The 16713-nt window shown below is 38.3% G+C and overlaps 1 protein-coding gene and 1 long non-coding RNA gene across 2 annotated transcripts; one reads left to right on the top strand and one right to left on the bottom strand.

The window, feature by feature from the left end:
* The first annotated feature begins 737 nt into the window (after positions 1 to 737).
* Positions 738 to 4457, top strand: LOC136529623 (uncharacterized). Its single transcript, XM_066522699.1, has 4 exons — positions 738 to 850; positions 943 to 1138; positions 2057 to 2214; positions 4172 to 4457. The coding sequence occupies exons 2-4, from the start codon at positions 967 to 969 to the stop codon at positions 4277 to 4279; spliced, it is 438 nt and encodes a 145-aa protein (XP_066378796.1). The 5' UTR covers positions 738 to 850; positions 943 to 966; the 3' UTR covers positions 4280 to 4457.
* Positions 4458 to 14255: 9798 nt separating this feature from the next.
* On the bottom strand, positions 14256 to 15805 carry LOC136526797 (uncharacterized). Its single transcript, XR_010776584.1, has 4 exons — positions 15526 to 15805; positions 14967 to 15056; positions 14498 to 14639; positions 14256 to 14357 (listed from the first exon to the last, which is right to left on the bottom strand). It is a non-coding gene; the product is annotated as an uncharacterized lncRNA (long non-coding RNA).
* Positions 15806 to 16713: the final 908 nt, after the last annotated feature.

Here is a 16713-nt window from a genome sequence, read left to right as displayed (position 1 = left end):
TGAACTTAAAATTGTTTGACCCATTGAAAACGAGAATTACATTTCTTTATTTGAGTTGAAGGGAGTAATGGTCCTGTTCGTTTCTCTTATAATCCGTACTTTTTAGCTTCTTTTTTTTGTCGAAACAGTGTTTTTCTCTTACAACAAATCAGCCGGAATAGTGTTTTGACTTGTTTTTTCAGCGAAGCGAACGGGGCCGGATCGTTGCTCAATGTTGTTGCTATTGTTATTGGTTAACGTTATTCACTTATTAAAACAAAATTTAACTATGGTTTGTAATCCGTATTTGACATGCGTTCATGAGTTTATGATTCCTTCATCCATATTCTCATTCAGGTGGTGTTTAAATCCAGGGGCTAAAGTTTAGGAGTGTCACATCGGGTGTTACATGGAAGTGTTTGTATATTAATAATAAAATAAATTACATAAGTCCTCAGTAATCAGCGAGACAAATCTATTAAGTCTAATTAACCCGTCATTAGTACATGTTACTGTAGCTTTAATGTATCACAACATTATCAAATCATGGATTAATTATGCTTAAAAAATTCGTCTCGCAAATTAGTCGTAATCTGTATAATTAGTTATTTTTTAGTCTATATTTAATATTTTATATATGTGTCAAAACATTCTACGTGATAAGGACTAAAGTTTTGGAAAAAAAGGCCTGGTCTCCCTGCAACGAATGCTGCATAAAGCAGAGCTGCAGAGGGAAAGAGGAGTTGGTCCACACTGTCAGTGCCTACTCGAGTAGAAGCGCTAGATTTCCAAGCGAAAACCCTCTCGCGTGTCGCATCGCATCTAAACCCTTCTCATCCCCACCTCTCTAGCGGATCACTCGCCGCCGCCGGTATCTCACTAGCCTCCTCCTTCTACCGCCGCGCCCCGCCCGCCCCCCCCCCGCCGAATCCGGATTCCCTGATCCGATCCGTTGTGCTGCAGGACGCCGCTACTGCCGCCGCTGTGATGCTGTCCCTGTCGAGGGCGCTCGGGAGGCGGCTCTTCTCATCTGCCGCCGCCGCGTCGGAGTCAGCCGCGGCCGCGTCGACGTCGGCGGTCAGGAAGGCGCAGAACCCGCTCGAGGAGTTCTTCGAGGTCGAGCGGAGTACCGAGGAAGACAAGCCCCCTCCCCACTACGGTATTCATTCTCCCTCGCGCAGCGCATCGGCTTGTAGTGTTCGTTGATTAGTACTGTGGCTAGCGCAGATGGTCGACGAAGCCAACCCATTGATTGTGTTGATTGGAGCGTATGCTGTTGATTTAAGTGCGCTATTGCTCCTGATATGAGCTCGAATTGGCCAATCCTCACTCGTTTGCATAGGCACTAGTCTGCGACAAAGTATGCTAGTAGGTTGTTCTTTGGGAAATTAACATTGATGTGTACCTGGCTGACATTTGATATCTAATCACTAGTGGTAAAAGTTGCTGTATACTTGGCTGACATTTATATCTGAATGATTATTAGTTGTAGGCCCCATACGAGTCACGATTAGGACAGTACATATGCTTCTATCTATTTCTTTGATAAACACTAGACATGCCTGAAGATTATGTCTTGTGAGAAACTCCCAATGTGGTGTTGACAAATGGGCTTTGTTTGCCCTGGAAAAATTATGGGCCCGCTGTTGCTTGTGTTCAAGTAAACCTTAGGATATGAACATGTGATCGAGACGGTTTCTTTGGTTGTGTTATGGAAATGTTTGAACCCGCTTGCCTTCATACTGCAAATACTACTCATGTAACTGTTGACAAGCTGGTCCTTTCCTTATGGTCATTTCGGGCTTGCTTGGTTTGCGACCAAATTTTTGCCATGCCAAAGATTTGGCAAGCAAAAGTATGGCAAAACAACCATAGATTTGGCAAGCCAAATGTGAGAGATTGGCAAGTTTTGGTAGCGAACCAAATAAGAGCCAAAATCATGGCTTGGCAAATTTTGGAAGTCATAACTTTAGATACTTTGTGCTGTTGTTTCCACACATTTTTGTTGTTTAAAGTTTGAACACTACTTCTCTAGAAAGCTTACTGTTCCCCTTTTCTTTGTTGCGTCAATTGCTAGGTCGCAGTTGGAAGGCTTCTGAATTGCGTATAAAATCTTGGGATGACCTTCAGAAGCTGTGGTATGTTCTTCTAAAAGAAAAGAACATGCTAATGACACAGCGTCAGATGCTGCATTCAGAGAACATGCGGTTTCCAAATCCAGAACGAATTTCCAAGGTATCTGACTGCCAACAATAATAACTGCACAGTATTTGCTTTCTGCAGAATCATTTTGATGTCATGTCTAACAATAGTTAAAGCAGCTTTGATTTCATCAAATAACTATGGCATGCTTTGTAAGATGATAGGTTGTTTGATATGTTGGTGTGAAGCCATGCCATTACAATTCTTCTACATATCAAAAGTTTTTCCTTCTTAGAAATATTTTTCCACTTTTCCTGGCCCTGCCTTGGTTTTTGTTTGCTCACTGTTTACATTTGGGATTTCATTTTCATGAGCTTCCTAGTTATTACTGATTTATTATCCTTGTATAATTGTAAATATAGCATACTAAACACTTATTTTCCTATTGATCTTGTCTAAGAGCAACTCCAGCAGTAGACCCCAAATCAGAGCCCCCATTTTTGATTTGGGTGCTCACCCCCTTTTTATTGGCCCTCTATTTTTCATTTGCTTCAGCAGAAGCCCCTAAACCAAAGCCCCCAAATTCTCTTAATAGACACTGACCATTAGGACTCACTTGTCATCTTCAATCTTTCCCCATCTGACCTATCGCAACTCACGCACGTAGTATCGGAGGAGCAGGCGGCCCAGGGTCGGGGGCAGGCTCCTGCTTCCCCTTACTCTCTTCCCGAGTGAGGAAGGATCCGGCGGCGGGGCGGGGGGCATGCTCCTCCTCGTTCCCCTTCCTCCGACCCCGACCCGAGGGAGTTGAAGGATCCGGTGGCGGGGCGGTCACGCTCCTCCTTCCCCTTCCTCCATTGCTAGGAGATAGCTCTGATTCCTCCTCCTGGCCTCCACAGTCATGGTGCCCACGAACCCCACTCCGCTCGCCGGAGATCGCCCCGTGTACCTCTCCAGCCTCCTCTTTGGCTTCGGCGGAGGAGCAGCGCGCCCATGTGTCGTCGGAGGAAGCCCGCGCAGGGCTGGAGGTACGTCGCCGTTCCGTATGGGCACGCGGGATGGGGGCAGGAGGGGTGACCCAACAGGAATGGGGTCTGGAGGGTGGATTTTGGTGCCCACACATATTTCGGGGCCCGAGTAGGGGCCCTGCAGGAGCTCGTATTTTGGCCTGAGCCCCCATATTTAGCTATGGGGGCTCAAGTAGGGGCCCTGTTGGAGTTGCTCTAAAGCACAATCTGATACATTTGACTAAGGCCTTGTTTAAATCCAGGGTGTAAAGTTTTGGGGTGTCACATCGGGTGTCACATGGGGTGTTCGGATACTAATAAAAAAACAAAATTACAGAATCCGCCAGTAAACCGCTAGACGAATTTAGTAAGCCTAATTAATCTGCCATTAGCATGTGCTACTGTAGCACCACATTGTCAAATCATGGACTAATTAGGCTTAAAAGATTCGTCTCGTAAATTAGTAGTAAACTATGCAATTAGTTATTTTTTTAGTCTATATTTGATACTTCGTGCATGTGTCCAAACATTCGATGGGATAGAGAGTAAACTTTAGGGGGAGGAACTAAACAAGGCTTAAACTAAGTGGGTTCTCGTTATATTTTGTATGTTAGTGAATAATATTCTTGAATCTGGGTGCCTGATAACTGAACCATGTAACCAATGTAATCCACAAGTAAAGTTCATGTGTTAAAAGACAATGGCTCATAATAACTAACAATAGTATCCTGTTAGTTCCCAGCACATACAGATAGAGTTGAGAATTAAATTTTGTTTGGGGAACATGAGAATTATTAAAAACAAATTTCAGAAGCAACGGCAACATGTGCAAGGTGACCTCACCATGCAAAATAATTATTAACATTTTTAAAACATACCAAAGAAAAATGCTCCCCTCCCCCCCACCCCAAAAAAAAAACCAGTGTTCTTGTTGATGCGCTCTGCATTTCTCATCATTGTTTGTCCAGCATATGTTTTTCCCATGCTATTTATTTTTTTACATCTGATACTTGACAATTTTTTTTTGCTTTAAATAATTTCAGGTAAAAAAATCAATGTGCCGGATAAAGCATGTCTTGACTGAGAGGGCTATAGCCGAGCCTGATCCAAGGAGATCTTCGGAACTGAAGCGGATGATAAACGCCCTGTGATTCACTCATGCATTCGCGTGGGACTAGCGATACAGGATGAGCGGCAGTTAGAGAAAGATTTGCTTGCTTCTGTTGTATCTTTATCAGAAGACGTGTAAGACCAAATCTTTTAGATACCCATGATATATGCTCTCAAAAATTTATTGACATTAACATATTCGATCCAATAATTGATCCTTGAGCTTTTTTGCATTCTGATCTGCAATTTGGTCCTTAATTTGGCTCAGTTCAACTGCTCGTTTGAGCAGCAGTGCTGGAATTTTGTACCTGCAACTATGCAAGGCGTTTAATGAGTCCTCGTTCTTCTTTCTTTTTGTAAAAGTGGTTTGGTTGCCAAAGGGCGCCTAGTCCAAGCGGTTAGGTGGCTCGGCGGCACTCCTCAAGTCCTGAGTTCGACTCTCTATGGGAGCGAATTTCAGGCTGAGGTTAAAAAAATCCTCTCGCCCGCCCTCAGGGTTACGGTACCACTGCGTCAGGCGGGGGTTCGGGGGTTTTCTCGATCTGTGTGAGAAGATCTTCTTAAAGGAAAAAACCCGGGGGCCGACATACCCTCCGCAGGTCGAGTTTTTTTTTTAAAGTGGTTTGGTTAAACCAAAACTATTTTAAGTTGTTCATAACAAAATGATGTGCGCTTGTGGTGGCTACATACAAAAAAAAAAGTGGAAACATTTCCTGGGCTACAAACCTCACTAAGCACTAATCCAAACATGCAAATGTTTCCCGGCTACAAACCTTACTAAGCTCTAATCGAAACATGCAAAGGTTAGGGAACTAGAAGTTTTGGGATAATATTTTTTATTATGTCATTTAAAAAACATGCAAACAAGAACTAGTACATTTGAGGTTTTAGCTTTACTGTATCGATAGAGCTGATGTTATTATAGTTGCACTTATCAATTATGTTTCATTCTCTTCATGCTAGTTGTGTTGCTCATGGCATGACATGGTAGCTCTTCTTACTTGTGGTCATGCTATGCAACCACGTTGCTCATGAGATTGTATCACTCAAGAATCAGTGCAACTTGTTATGTTAGTCTGAAATTTTGGTCATTTGGCTCAAATATATATCTTGATATCTTGGCAGCATCGTGAGCTTATGATATGCAACTCAGCCTTAGACATTCATGGTGAATTAGCATTTCATTTTTTCCCCTAAAGAAACTCGTGCGCATGGGTGAAATGTCCTTATGGCTGGAGGGGGGAGGGGGTGAATAGCCTATTAAAATTTCTACAACAACACTTAGCAAATCGGTTGGACAAATATGAGGCGAAACGAGTGTTGCGCTAGCCTACTAAAAATACAAGCCACCTACCACAATTCTAGTTTCTATAGTCTTTATCCACACAATGGCTATATCACTACACTAATTTAGAGTGCTCTCAAAGACAAACTAAAGAGCCACACTAACCAAACTAACAAGCTTTCACGACTAGCTACACTAAAGAGTTTAACAACTAGTTTGCGGTAATGTATAGAGAGAGTAAGAATGGTTATACCGCCGAGTCGTGGAATGAACCAATCAAGAATACCAATGAAGACCTATCACCCCGGAATCAAATAATGACACAATGATTTTTACCGAGGTTCACTTGCTTGCCGGTAAGCTAGTCCTCGTTGTGGCGATTCACTCACTTGGAGGTTCACGCGCTAATTGGCATCACACTGCCACTTATACCTTTGTCTTGAGCCTTTTGTTTTTCTCTTTCTTCTTTTCCAAGTCCAAGCACTTGATCATCACTATATCATCACCATCATCATGTCATGTCTTCATTTGCTTCACCACTTGGAATGTGCTACCTATCTCATGATTATTTTGATAAACTAGGTTAGCACTTAGGGTTTCATTAATTCACCAAAATCAAACTAGAGCTTTTAATCTCTCCCTTTTTGGTAATTGATGACAACTCTTTTACAAAGATATGAATTGGAATTTTATTGAGTCCATGTTGCTTGCCCAAGCATATTTACCATGTGTAAAAGGATATGGACAAGTTTCATGAATTCCATATGGTAGCAATTGCTTCCCCTACATATGTGCTAATAGTTTGGATTGTAGCTTGCACATATATTTAGATAGAAAATATAGGAGACAATATTTACCAAATGATGCTAAGGTATAAAAGATGGACCTTTGAAGCGTGATACCAATTGGAGTTGCATCTTTAAGTTCATCTTTAGCACCATGGTTAGCTCGATACCACTTGGAAATAAAAGCACGAGATAACCTATGCATGCTAGTTTTTCATTTCATCATTCAGACCTACAACTAGCATACACCACACAAGCATGTATATTGAAATTTAAAACTTGTGCCATGCAAGCAAACACACATTCAAATGCACCATACAAGTTCATGAGCTTGCTCCCCCTACTTATGTGCTTAAAATTTTAATTGATAATTGATCCCCTTCCTTTGTCATATCTCCCCCCTATGTCAAATTCTTCTCCTATCACTTACATCTTTGTTTCTCTCCTCCTTTGTTATCTTTTCACTATCTTTGTACATTAGTTCTCCCCCTTTGTCATCAATGACCACAAATGTTCAAAATATAGATAGATTGAGATTATCAATGTCAATCAATGGGGTGAGGATCATTTTCCCAAATTTGGTCCAATCTAGAATACTTGCCAAAGATATTTAACTCGGTTTGATCCAAGGACAAGCTTCTTCACTCCTCCAAATAAGGGTTATCTTGTACCATATTGAGTTAAAACACTTATAGCTCATTTTCTAGATCAAACACTAGGTTTACAAGCCCACAAACATATCATATGCTACCACTAGATCAAGTCAAGCATAGAAGCAATAGTGGTACCATATAATCATCAAATTCATTTGATTTTCATGAATGAGCCTTTTTAAATATGAAAGATGACTAGATGCACTAAACATGTCCTTAGTAAGGATGTATGCTATGTCAATCAACCTTTACCTTAGATTGCTCGAAGGAGAGGCATGTCATATAAGTAGGGGTGCATCAACACATATTTGAGAAATCCAATATGTTCAACTCATTCCTTAGCTTGCAAAACCTCTTCTCATCTAATGGCTTGGTGAATATATCGGCAAGTTGATCTTCGGTGCCCACGCTCTCAATGCAAATGTCCCCTTTTTGTTGGTGATCTCTTATGAAATGATGGCGGACATTAATGTGCTTTGTTCTTACGCGTTGAACCGGGTTGTTGGTTTACTTGATTGCACTCTCATTGTCACATAGCAATGGCACTTTCTTGAACTTAATTCCAGAGTCATTCAAGGTGACCTTCATCCAAAGTATTTGTGCACAACAACTACCGGCGGATATGTATTCGGCTTCGGCGATTGATAATGCAACACTATTTTGCTTCTTTGATGACCATTAAACAAGTGATCTTTCCAACAATTGACATGTACCTGAGGTGCTCTTTCTTTCAACCTTGCATCCCGCATAATCCGAGTCGGAGTAACCAACTAGCTCAAACTTTGCTCCTTTGGGATACCACAAACTAATATTTTGTGTATGCTTCAAGTACCCTAATATTCTCTTTGTAGCCTTCAAATGACTTTTTCTTGGTGAGGCTTGAAATCTTACACACATGCACACACTAAACATGACATCCAACCTTGATGCTATCACATAAAGTAGGCTTCCAATCATAAACCGATACAATTTTTGATCCACCATATTACCACTTACATCACTATCCAAATTGTCATTTGTTCCCATTGGTGTACTAATGGCTTTGCTATCACTCATGCCAAACTTTTTGAGCATGTCTTTGATGTACTTGTCTTGACTCACAAATGTACCATTCTTCAATTGCTTGATTTGAAGACCAAGGAAGTAACTTAACTCTCCAATCATGGACATTTCAAACCCATTAGCCATCATCTTTCCAAACTCTTCATAAAAGTCTTGATTGGTTGATCCAAATATAATGTTATCAATATAGATTTGCAACATAAATAAGTTTTTGCTAATCTTCTTGGTGAAAAGAGTGGTGTCAACCTTGCCCATCATGAACCATTTAGAGAGTAGGAAGTCCCTCAATCTCTCATACCATGCTCTAGGTGATTGTTTCAAGCCATACAATGCCTTCTTCAACTTGTACACATGGTTGGGCTTCTTGTCATCTTTAAAACCGGGAGGTTGCTCAACATATACTTCTTCATTGATGTAACCATTGAGAAATGCACTCTTGACATCCATTTGATAGAGCTTGATGTTGTGGGCACAAGCATAGGCTAGCAAGATTCTAATTGCTTCTAATCTAGCAATCGGGGCATAAGTTTCTCCAAAGTCAAGACCTTCAATTTGTGTATATCATTGTGCTACCAATCTTGCTTTGTTCCTTTCTACTATCCCATCTTGATCTTGCTTGTTTCTAAAGACCCATTTGGTTCCAATCATATTGTGTCCATTTGGTCTCTCTACTAATTCTAATACTTTATTTCTTATGAAGTTATTCAATTCTTCATGCATAACATTCACCCAATCAACATCCTTCAATGCTTCATCTATCTTCTTTGGTTTAATGGATAACACAAATGAGAAATATCATTGTTTTAGAGAAGCACTTCTTCGACGACAGTGGGATTCTCTGGATCTTCTATCTCAATCTTGGTCTCCACCACTCTCCAAACCTTTCTATTGATTGACTTGATATATATCGTCATCTTAGCCTTCTAATAGAGATAATTTAAGCCATCAAATTGGGGTGGCTTCTTGGTGTTGTTGATTTGAGCTATTTTTACACCGAAGGTTGTTAAGCCTCAAACCACGGTGACCTCGGTTCTGATACCACTTGAAAGGTCCTTATGGCTAGAGGGGGGTGAATAGCCTATTAAAATTTCTACAACAACACTTAGCAAACTGGTTAGACGAATATGAGGCTAAGCGAGTGTTGCGCTAGCCTTCTAAAAATGCAAGCCACCTACCACAATTCTATTTTCTATAGTCTTTATCCACACAATGGCTATGTCACTACACTAAGTTGGAGTGCTCTCAAAGGCAAACTAAAGAGAAACACTAACCAAACTAACAAGCTCTCACGACTAGCTACACTAAAGAGCTTGTCTTAAGTCTTTTGTTTTTCTCTTTCTTCTTTTCCAAGTCCAAGCACTTGATCATCACCATGGCATCATCATCATCATATCATGATCTTCATTTGCTTCACCACTTGGAATGTGCTACCTATCTCATGATCACTTTGATAAACTAGGTTAGCACTTAGGGTTTCATCAATTCACCAAAACCCAACTAGAGCTTTCAATAGGGTATGAGATTTTAGAGGAAACTAAGAATTGATATGGCAAATTGGTATCAAGGTTAAGATTTGAATAGTATGGTAATAAGATTAGTCAATACATGTTGCTCCTTTTGGTTGATTGCAAATATTCTTTGGTTAACAATGATAACGAGTGGGTCATTTTTTCAATTGTAAATGTTCTTTGGTTACCAAAAATAATGATTGAGTGGGTATTAAGGATTATTTTCTTGATTGAAATCGTTTGATTGATTAACCAAAGATAATGATTGAGTGGGTATTAAGGATTTTTTCTTGATTGAAATCGTTTGCTTGATTCTGATGGTCTTAGGTAAAAAATATTGCAAATTATGAAACATAACTAATGTTCAAAAGGACTTACTTGATAGAGACTGTGCAATGTGCAATTGTGCCATTTTGGTGATACTTAAATGTACAAGGCATTCTCATGTTAATTGTGCAAAAATGAGATCAATGCACACCTTTTCTAGAGGATCTAATTGGTTGATCCAATTAGTTTTTTCATTAAATATATTCTTTTGAAAAACCAAATGTATATGAAGTTCTCCTTTTTTTGTTGATAAAAAATATTTACGAAACGAAAAAGATGTCATGTAATTAGGACTACACATAAAAATAGTGCAAAATGCCTTTCTGGCTACTGAACATACTAAACCCTAACATGAATATGCAAACGAGATGGACCACCTAGAGGTTATAGGGGTGTTTATGTTAGTTGGAAAGAGATGCAACAATCACTACACCACAACATCGTATCACCATCAGACATCTGACGCTAAAAAATATATTTGTCGATGGAGGATCTGTCGCTAAAGATAACTTACAGATGATCTGTCGCTAATTCCCCATTTAGCGATTAACTATCTGTCGCTATAGATAATCATGTTTAACGTCGAACTATCTGTCGCTAAAAATAGGTATACTGTCAATCTGTTTGTCGCTAAAAAAAATGGGCCCCACCCTGCTCACGCGCGTCAACTCGCGCGGCCACTTACATTCAGCTCGCTCGCAAATTTTGGCCTAGCCCACGAGTACAGAAACTCTAGACAACATGTTTTTGGTGCATAATGTTCCAATAAAAATTTCAAACGGTTTTAAAAAAGAGGTACCATACATTGCTCACAAATGATACATCTCTCACATAGTTTTATGAAACTAGGTGAGGGATATGTCTATTTGTGAACAATGTATACTCTTACTTTGTTAAAAGGATTTAAAATTTTCATGACAAGCTTATACACCAACATTATGACCACATACCAATTCCTAGATTTTTTACCACTTTATGATATTATTGATTTTTTTCATAGGAGTCACCAAAATAGTAGTTTGAGTAATGTTCAGCAAAACACTTAATTTTTCATTGGTTCTCGAGATGTGAGCTCAAATAGAATATATATACTTATATGAATTTTTTTCTAATTTTTGGACATTGTTAGATGGGACGTGTAGTTCAAGTTGTGGTTATTTTTCAAAAGCATGTAGAAATTCATTTAAGATATAGAAAATAGTAAATTAGTTCCAAATGTTTTGAAAATAGTAAATAATAAATTAGTGCCAGCAGGAATAGGAGTAGTAGAGCTACAGCTGCATCCGTACATCATTGAGGTGGTGTTTAAATCTAGGGAATAAAGTTTAGGATGTCACATCGCGTATTACATCCGGGTGTTATATGAGAGTGTTCGGATAATAATAATAAAACAAATTACAGAAGTCCTCAGTAATCCGCGAGATGAATTTATTAAGCCTAATTAATCTGTCATCAGCACATGTTTGCTGTAGCATCACATTGTCAAATCATGGACTAATTAGTCTTAAAAAATTCATCTAGCAAATTAGTCATAATCTGTGCAATTAGTTATTTTTAGTCTATATTTAATACTCCATGCACGTGTCAAACATACGATGTGATAGGGAGTAAACTTTAGGGAGAGAAACTAAACAAGGCCTGAGTCACTTGATTTAAGGTATTGTGATATTTTTGATGAGTTTGAAGTTGAGTTGCCTACTATTCTGTACACATGTTCAGTTACTCGATTTAAAGTTCGGGTGGTGCTGTTCGGCACAACTAACCTGTACATTTGAGAATATTTGGCCCTGTTCGCTTGTCTTATGAGCCGTACTATTTCAGCGAACGAACAATGTTTTTCTCTCACAACAAATCAGCGAACATTACTTTTAGCCATGACTTTTCAGCAAAGCGAACATGACCTTTGTAGCTATCTTTTAATTGTACCGTTGTTACCTAGCTTTATTGTAGTTTAATTGTAGTTGTCATTTTGCTTCATATTTTACTATTTTGTTGTAATTCTGAACAGGTGCCAAACTAGCCGGAAATAACAGTTACATGAATGGAGGGGACGTTCCAGGATGGAGGAGACAAAAGTATTGACGTTGGCTGTATTGATGTTCTCTGCTGTACAAGATAAAAAATTTGATGTAATAAATATTGACCTCCATGTGATATATATGTGTGTTTGTGTATCTTCCGGTGACATGTGGACGCTATATTAAGTTTGAATCTGGGTATGATATGTGCTATATGTTTTCTAATTGTAATTTTTTGTATATTTGTATTGTCCTATTGAATAATCTGTCGCTATAAATACATGAACTATTGGGTGATCTGTCGGTATATGCTTGGTAGCAAAGCATATGTCGCTAAAAAGTAGAAATGGACTATCTATCGCTATAAATATTCAGGGCAACAGACTATCTGTCGCTAAAAATACAGTCTGTCGCTAAAGATTTTTAGCGATAGAACTTACACCATCTAAGCAAATCTGTCGCTATAACTTTTTAGCGACAGATCATCTGTCTCTCTATCCACTTTTAGCGTCAGATCGTCCATCGTCAATCTTGGTGTCGTGACGTAGTGAATGCAAACAAAACCAATACATTCTGCTATCTTGGCTGCACTGTAATAGCGCTACGTGAAAACCCTTCTAATTGAACCCTATTCCCACCTTCTAGTATTCACCCCCTCAATACCGAGTATATAAACTTAGGTATAAGCACTACACCACAACATCAAGATTAGCGATGGACGGTCTGACGCTAAAAGCGGCTACAGCGACAAACAATATGACGCTAAAAAGTTATAGCGACAGACTTTTGCAGACGCGGTAAGTCCTGTCGCTAAAAATCTTTAACGTTAGACAATACTTTTAGCGACAAATAGTCCGTTGCCTTGAATTTTTTTAGCGACAGATAGTCTGCTGCTACTCTTTAGCGACAGATAGCCTGCCAGTACTCTATAGCGATAGACAATTTAAGGTTATAAATGTTTTTAGCGACTGATGGTTTGACGAGATCATTTAAATGCATTTAAAAAAATAAAAGACCATTTGGTTGCAAATTAATACAAAAGTAACATCATTGTGCACATTTATCAAACAAATAGATTCATTCATGAACCTGAAACATAGATCCATGCTCAGATAAAGTTATTATGCTTCAGTATGATGTATTATTACAAAAGTAGGAATCACTCCATTTTAGATGCATATAAACACTGCTTTCAAAAGAAGCAAAGTTACATGCCTGTAAAAATTATAAACCTGCACAATCAACAAGTCTATACTCTTTCACTACAGGATATAAATATTATTGATTTCGTCTAAGTAGTTGACTAGATGAAAAGCAAGGATGGCTTGTCATTTCTCTAGCTACTCAAAAATTCAGAACCTGAAACACATGGTTGAGCTATTGGTGAACTGAAACAAGCCAAGACCAAGCTGCCGAACAGAGCGAGATGAGCTGCTGCTATTTCAATTGATTTACGATTTACTACAGTGCAATAACAGAATGATAAATATAACTCGATTACAAATTGCAACTTTCAACTTACAATGAGAGAATGAGATGACATAGTTTCACAAATATAATTCACATATTTAGTTTGCTCGAACATGAAAACTTTCAAACCTTACTATTTGCTACTTATCGATTTATACTAGGTCTGTTTATGCAGATGAAAATGTATAGGTACAATTCATAATTTTCTCAATTAATTAGTAACATTCAAAGGATTAGCCTGGCAACAATTTTAAAATCTGGGTTGCTTGTAAAAACCAAGTATTGCATAGATGAATAAATATAATGTAAACAGATCAGCAGAAAGCCAACATTTTTTTGAAGAAAATGTACAATATAGAATCAATGTGAAAAATGAGTTGTTGGTCAAATAGCAAACAGCGTACCAAGTACTTACCCTAAGTCATATTTTTTTACAATAGTATTTCTGGAGCAGGTTACTGCTACTTCAATACTATGTGTTACTCAATTCCAAATGAGCAGAAAACGCTAGTGTACTACTTAAATCACTGAAGGAATAATGAGACTAGCTATGTTCAGTACTCGAATCTGCTAGGTACTGAATTCATAGATACAAGCTGGTATCAAACATATTTTATAGATCATATATTGACAAAACAAAAAATTCTGAGACCACAATACATGGAAGAAAAATTGACAAAAGCAAAAACAAGCAAGTCCTGTGGTACATACTAAGAATATAGATTGCAGTTAGTTCCAAATCTGTGTAAAATTGAAAGCAGAGCCTGTGGTACACAGAGAAGGATATGGTACCTATTAGTTGTGTAGATGGGAGCATTTGTGGAGGCGTTTGTGATGGAACAACGCTAGTCTTACACCATAAGACCAACAGTGATCATGTGATGTAACATCGACTGATGCATTTTAATTTCAAGAATTATTTTCTCATGTATAAATATCATTGAACATTATTCAGTAACTTACCTGTTCAATTGGACTGACACTGTCTTCTCTGACTTGTGAAACATGAACCTAATAATAATACAAAAAGGAAGCTAGCATCAACAGGTTATTGTATGGTGAGGAACCTAATAATAAATACTAAACAAGTGGATTTCTGCTTCTTGCAGCTTGCTTCATCCATTATAAAACCAAACAGCAGTGCATTATACCTCCACTTGGAGCACTTGACTTCTTGTTGGATTGCTGCCTTGCTGGATCTGAACCCGGAGTACAAGAGAAGTACCAGAGAGTAAGAGACAAAGAGGAGCTCTGTGTGGTGATGGCCGAGCGCCTACCGCTGGAAGGCCCAAGCTTGCAGGTTGTATGTGTAGCAAAAAAAAAACAACAACAACAAAACATAGCACTTGTCCTTAAAATCACTTGTCTCTAGATTCTGAATCTACATTATCAAAGTAAAAAAAGAACCGATCCTTAAATTCACAAAAAAATTAAAATTAAAAATTAAAGGGATATAACAGACATTGCATTACAAATATACATCCAATTACTTGTTCAAACTGTCTGAGCCTCATCTTACTTGTCCTCCAACACAGATGGATATATATATAATTTACACGGACCATAGTAAGGCATCACAGTACAACTCTTTGCATGTGAAAAAATCATTCCCTTAGTTACCTTAGTGTAAGAATCCACTAATGCTAGGTCTTCCTTTCTTCTAAGGCATCATCAAATCTTGATTTGGCTTCCAAGTTCTTCATATGACAGCTACATAGCATAGTAAAGATATGAAAGTAGGCAGCTATGTAAGGGAGGCATAAACTTGCTATGAACAAAAATGATGAACCAGAAGCTCTTTACTAATCTTAAATCATGGCATAAAAGTGTAAATGATATGCATTGTAATATGTCCTGGTAAGGCCTGAATTTTTTATTTTTTTTTAAAACCATATGGCATAAAAAACTAGAGAAACATTTAGGATACCTAGCTGCAAGTCAAGTAAACTACATACCATTATTCTGCAGTGCATAAACAGCACCTCTTGCATAACTTTCCCAGTTTATGTTCTTAGGTTTATCAATAAGCAAGGATTGAGGTATAAGAACCACAAAGTGACCTAGAGTATTTCCTAAGCAATAGTATCCCACAAATGAGTTTACACAAATATAGGAAGTACATTAGCCCTTTGCAAGCACAGAATGACCTTTTAGTTTAGTAATTCTGAAAAAAGCTTACCATGTTAACTGCTGGTAGTGCTTTGAGATAATGCAAGCAAAAGACATATCAGAGCACAACTTCTCAACTCTTCTACATACAAAAATAGTCAACTGCAATTGCCTGAGACGATGAGGATGGGCCACAAGAACAGATCCGGCACCCTGATGCAGCAACAATGACACGTCATTCTCCAACTTATCTAGTAGCAGTTGAATAGTTTATTGGAACTACTTATCTAGTAGCGGTTCGTTTGTAGTGAAAAGCTTATCACAACTAAAGTCCAGCAGGACTACATAAGTGCAAGAACCTGCACCAAAAAGCTATAGAGTATAAATTGACTGCACATAGACTTCCAATAAAAAACTACAATAGTTCATATTATTTTCTATAATTCTCCAGTTCAATGTAGAAGCTTTTTTATATTGGATTGGATTATAATCTACTTCCTCTAGCTAGAACAGATAATCCATCCTTTTTATACATGCCACGAACAACACTAATTATATCTTCACGTCCAGGATAATGTTTCTCATCTTTGAATTCACTCATTGGACTAGAAAATTAAATATAAAAAATTATAAAGACAATAAAGAAAAATTCAGCCCACTAATAATGTTCAGTTACAGCTCACATGGTTTAGAGACTGAACACTGTAAGCCTTTTAATCACTGAAGGAAGCATAAACATGTTGGTAAGCTAATGAAAGGACTAGTGCTAATCTTCTGATAGCTAAGGAAATGAACGCTAACTAATTAACTAGCTAATGAAAGCTAGTTAACATGTGGAAAAATAAACCCAAGAGCAACACTAATTATACCTTCACAGCCTTCTCTTTTCAGGTTTCCTATTTAATCACTAAAAAGTATGTTGATTTAGCCAAAGGGGAGGTCATCAGATCCATGCAAGAAGAAAGATCCACGCAAGAAGAAAGGGGAGGCTTCAAGGGAGGGCTGAGGACATGCAATTACCTCACAGTATGAAAAACTAGCCTCCACTTGGGGTTTATAAAATTTCAGATCCAAGCATGTGTCAGGTTTATAAAATTTCAGTGAATTAAATACTCATGTGTGCATACAGACTGCATATGCAAAAGAACATACTGCTACCAACAAAGAAGCCAATTCAATGCAAAACCGAGACAAGCAACATGAGTTCAAAATAAACAGCTAGTATTAATTAAATGATTATGGAATTAATGGTGGCCGA

The sequence above is a fragment of the Miscanthus floridulus genome, chromosome 19 (genome assembly GCF_019320115.1).
Source record: "Miscanthus floridulus cultivar M001 chromosome 19, ASM1932011v1, whole genome shotgun sequence".
NCBI classification, from domain to species: domain Eukaryota; kingdom Viridiplantae; phylum Streptophyta; class Magnoliopsida; order Poales; family Poaceae; genus Miscanthus; species Miscanthus floridulus.
Note: the sequence above shows the minus strand (reverse complement) of the source record. Positions and strands in the feature narration are given on the sequence as shown.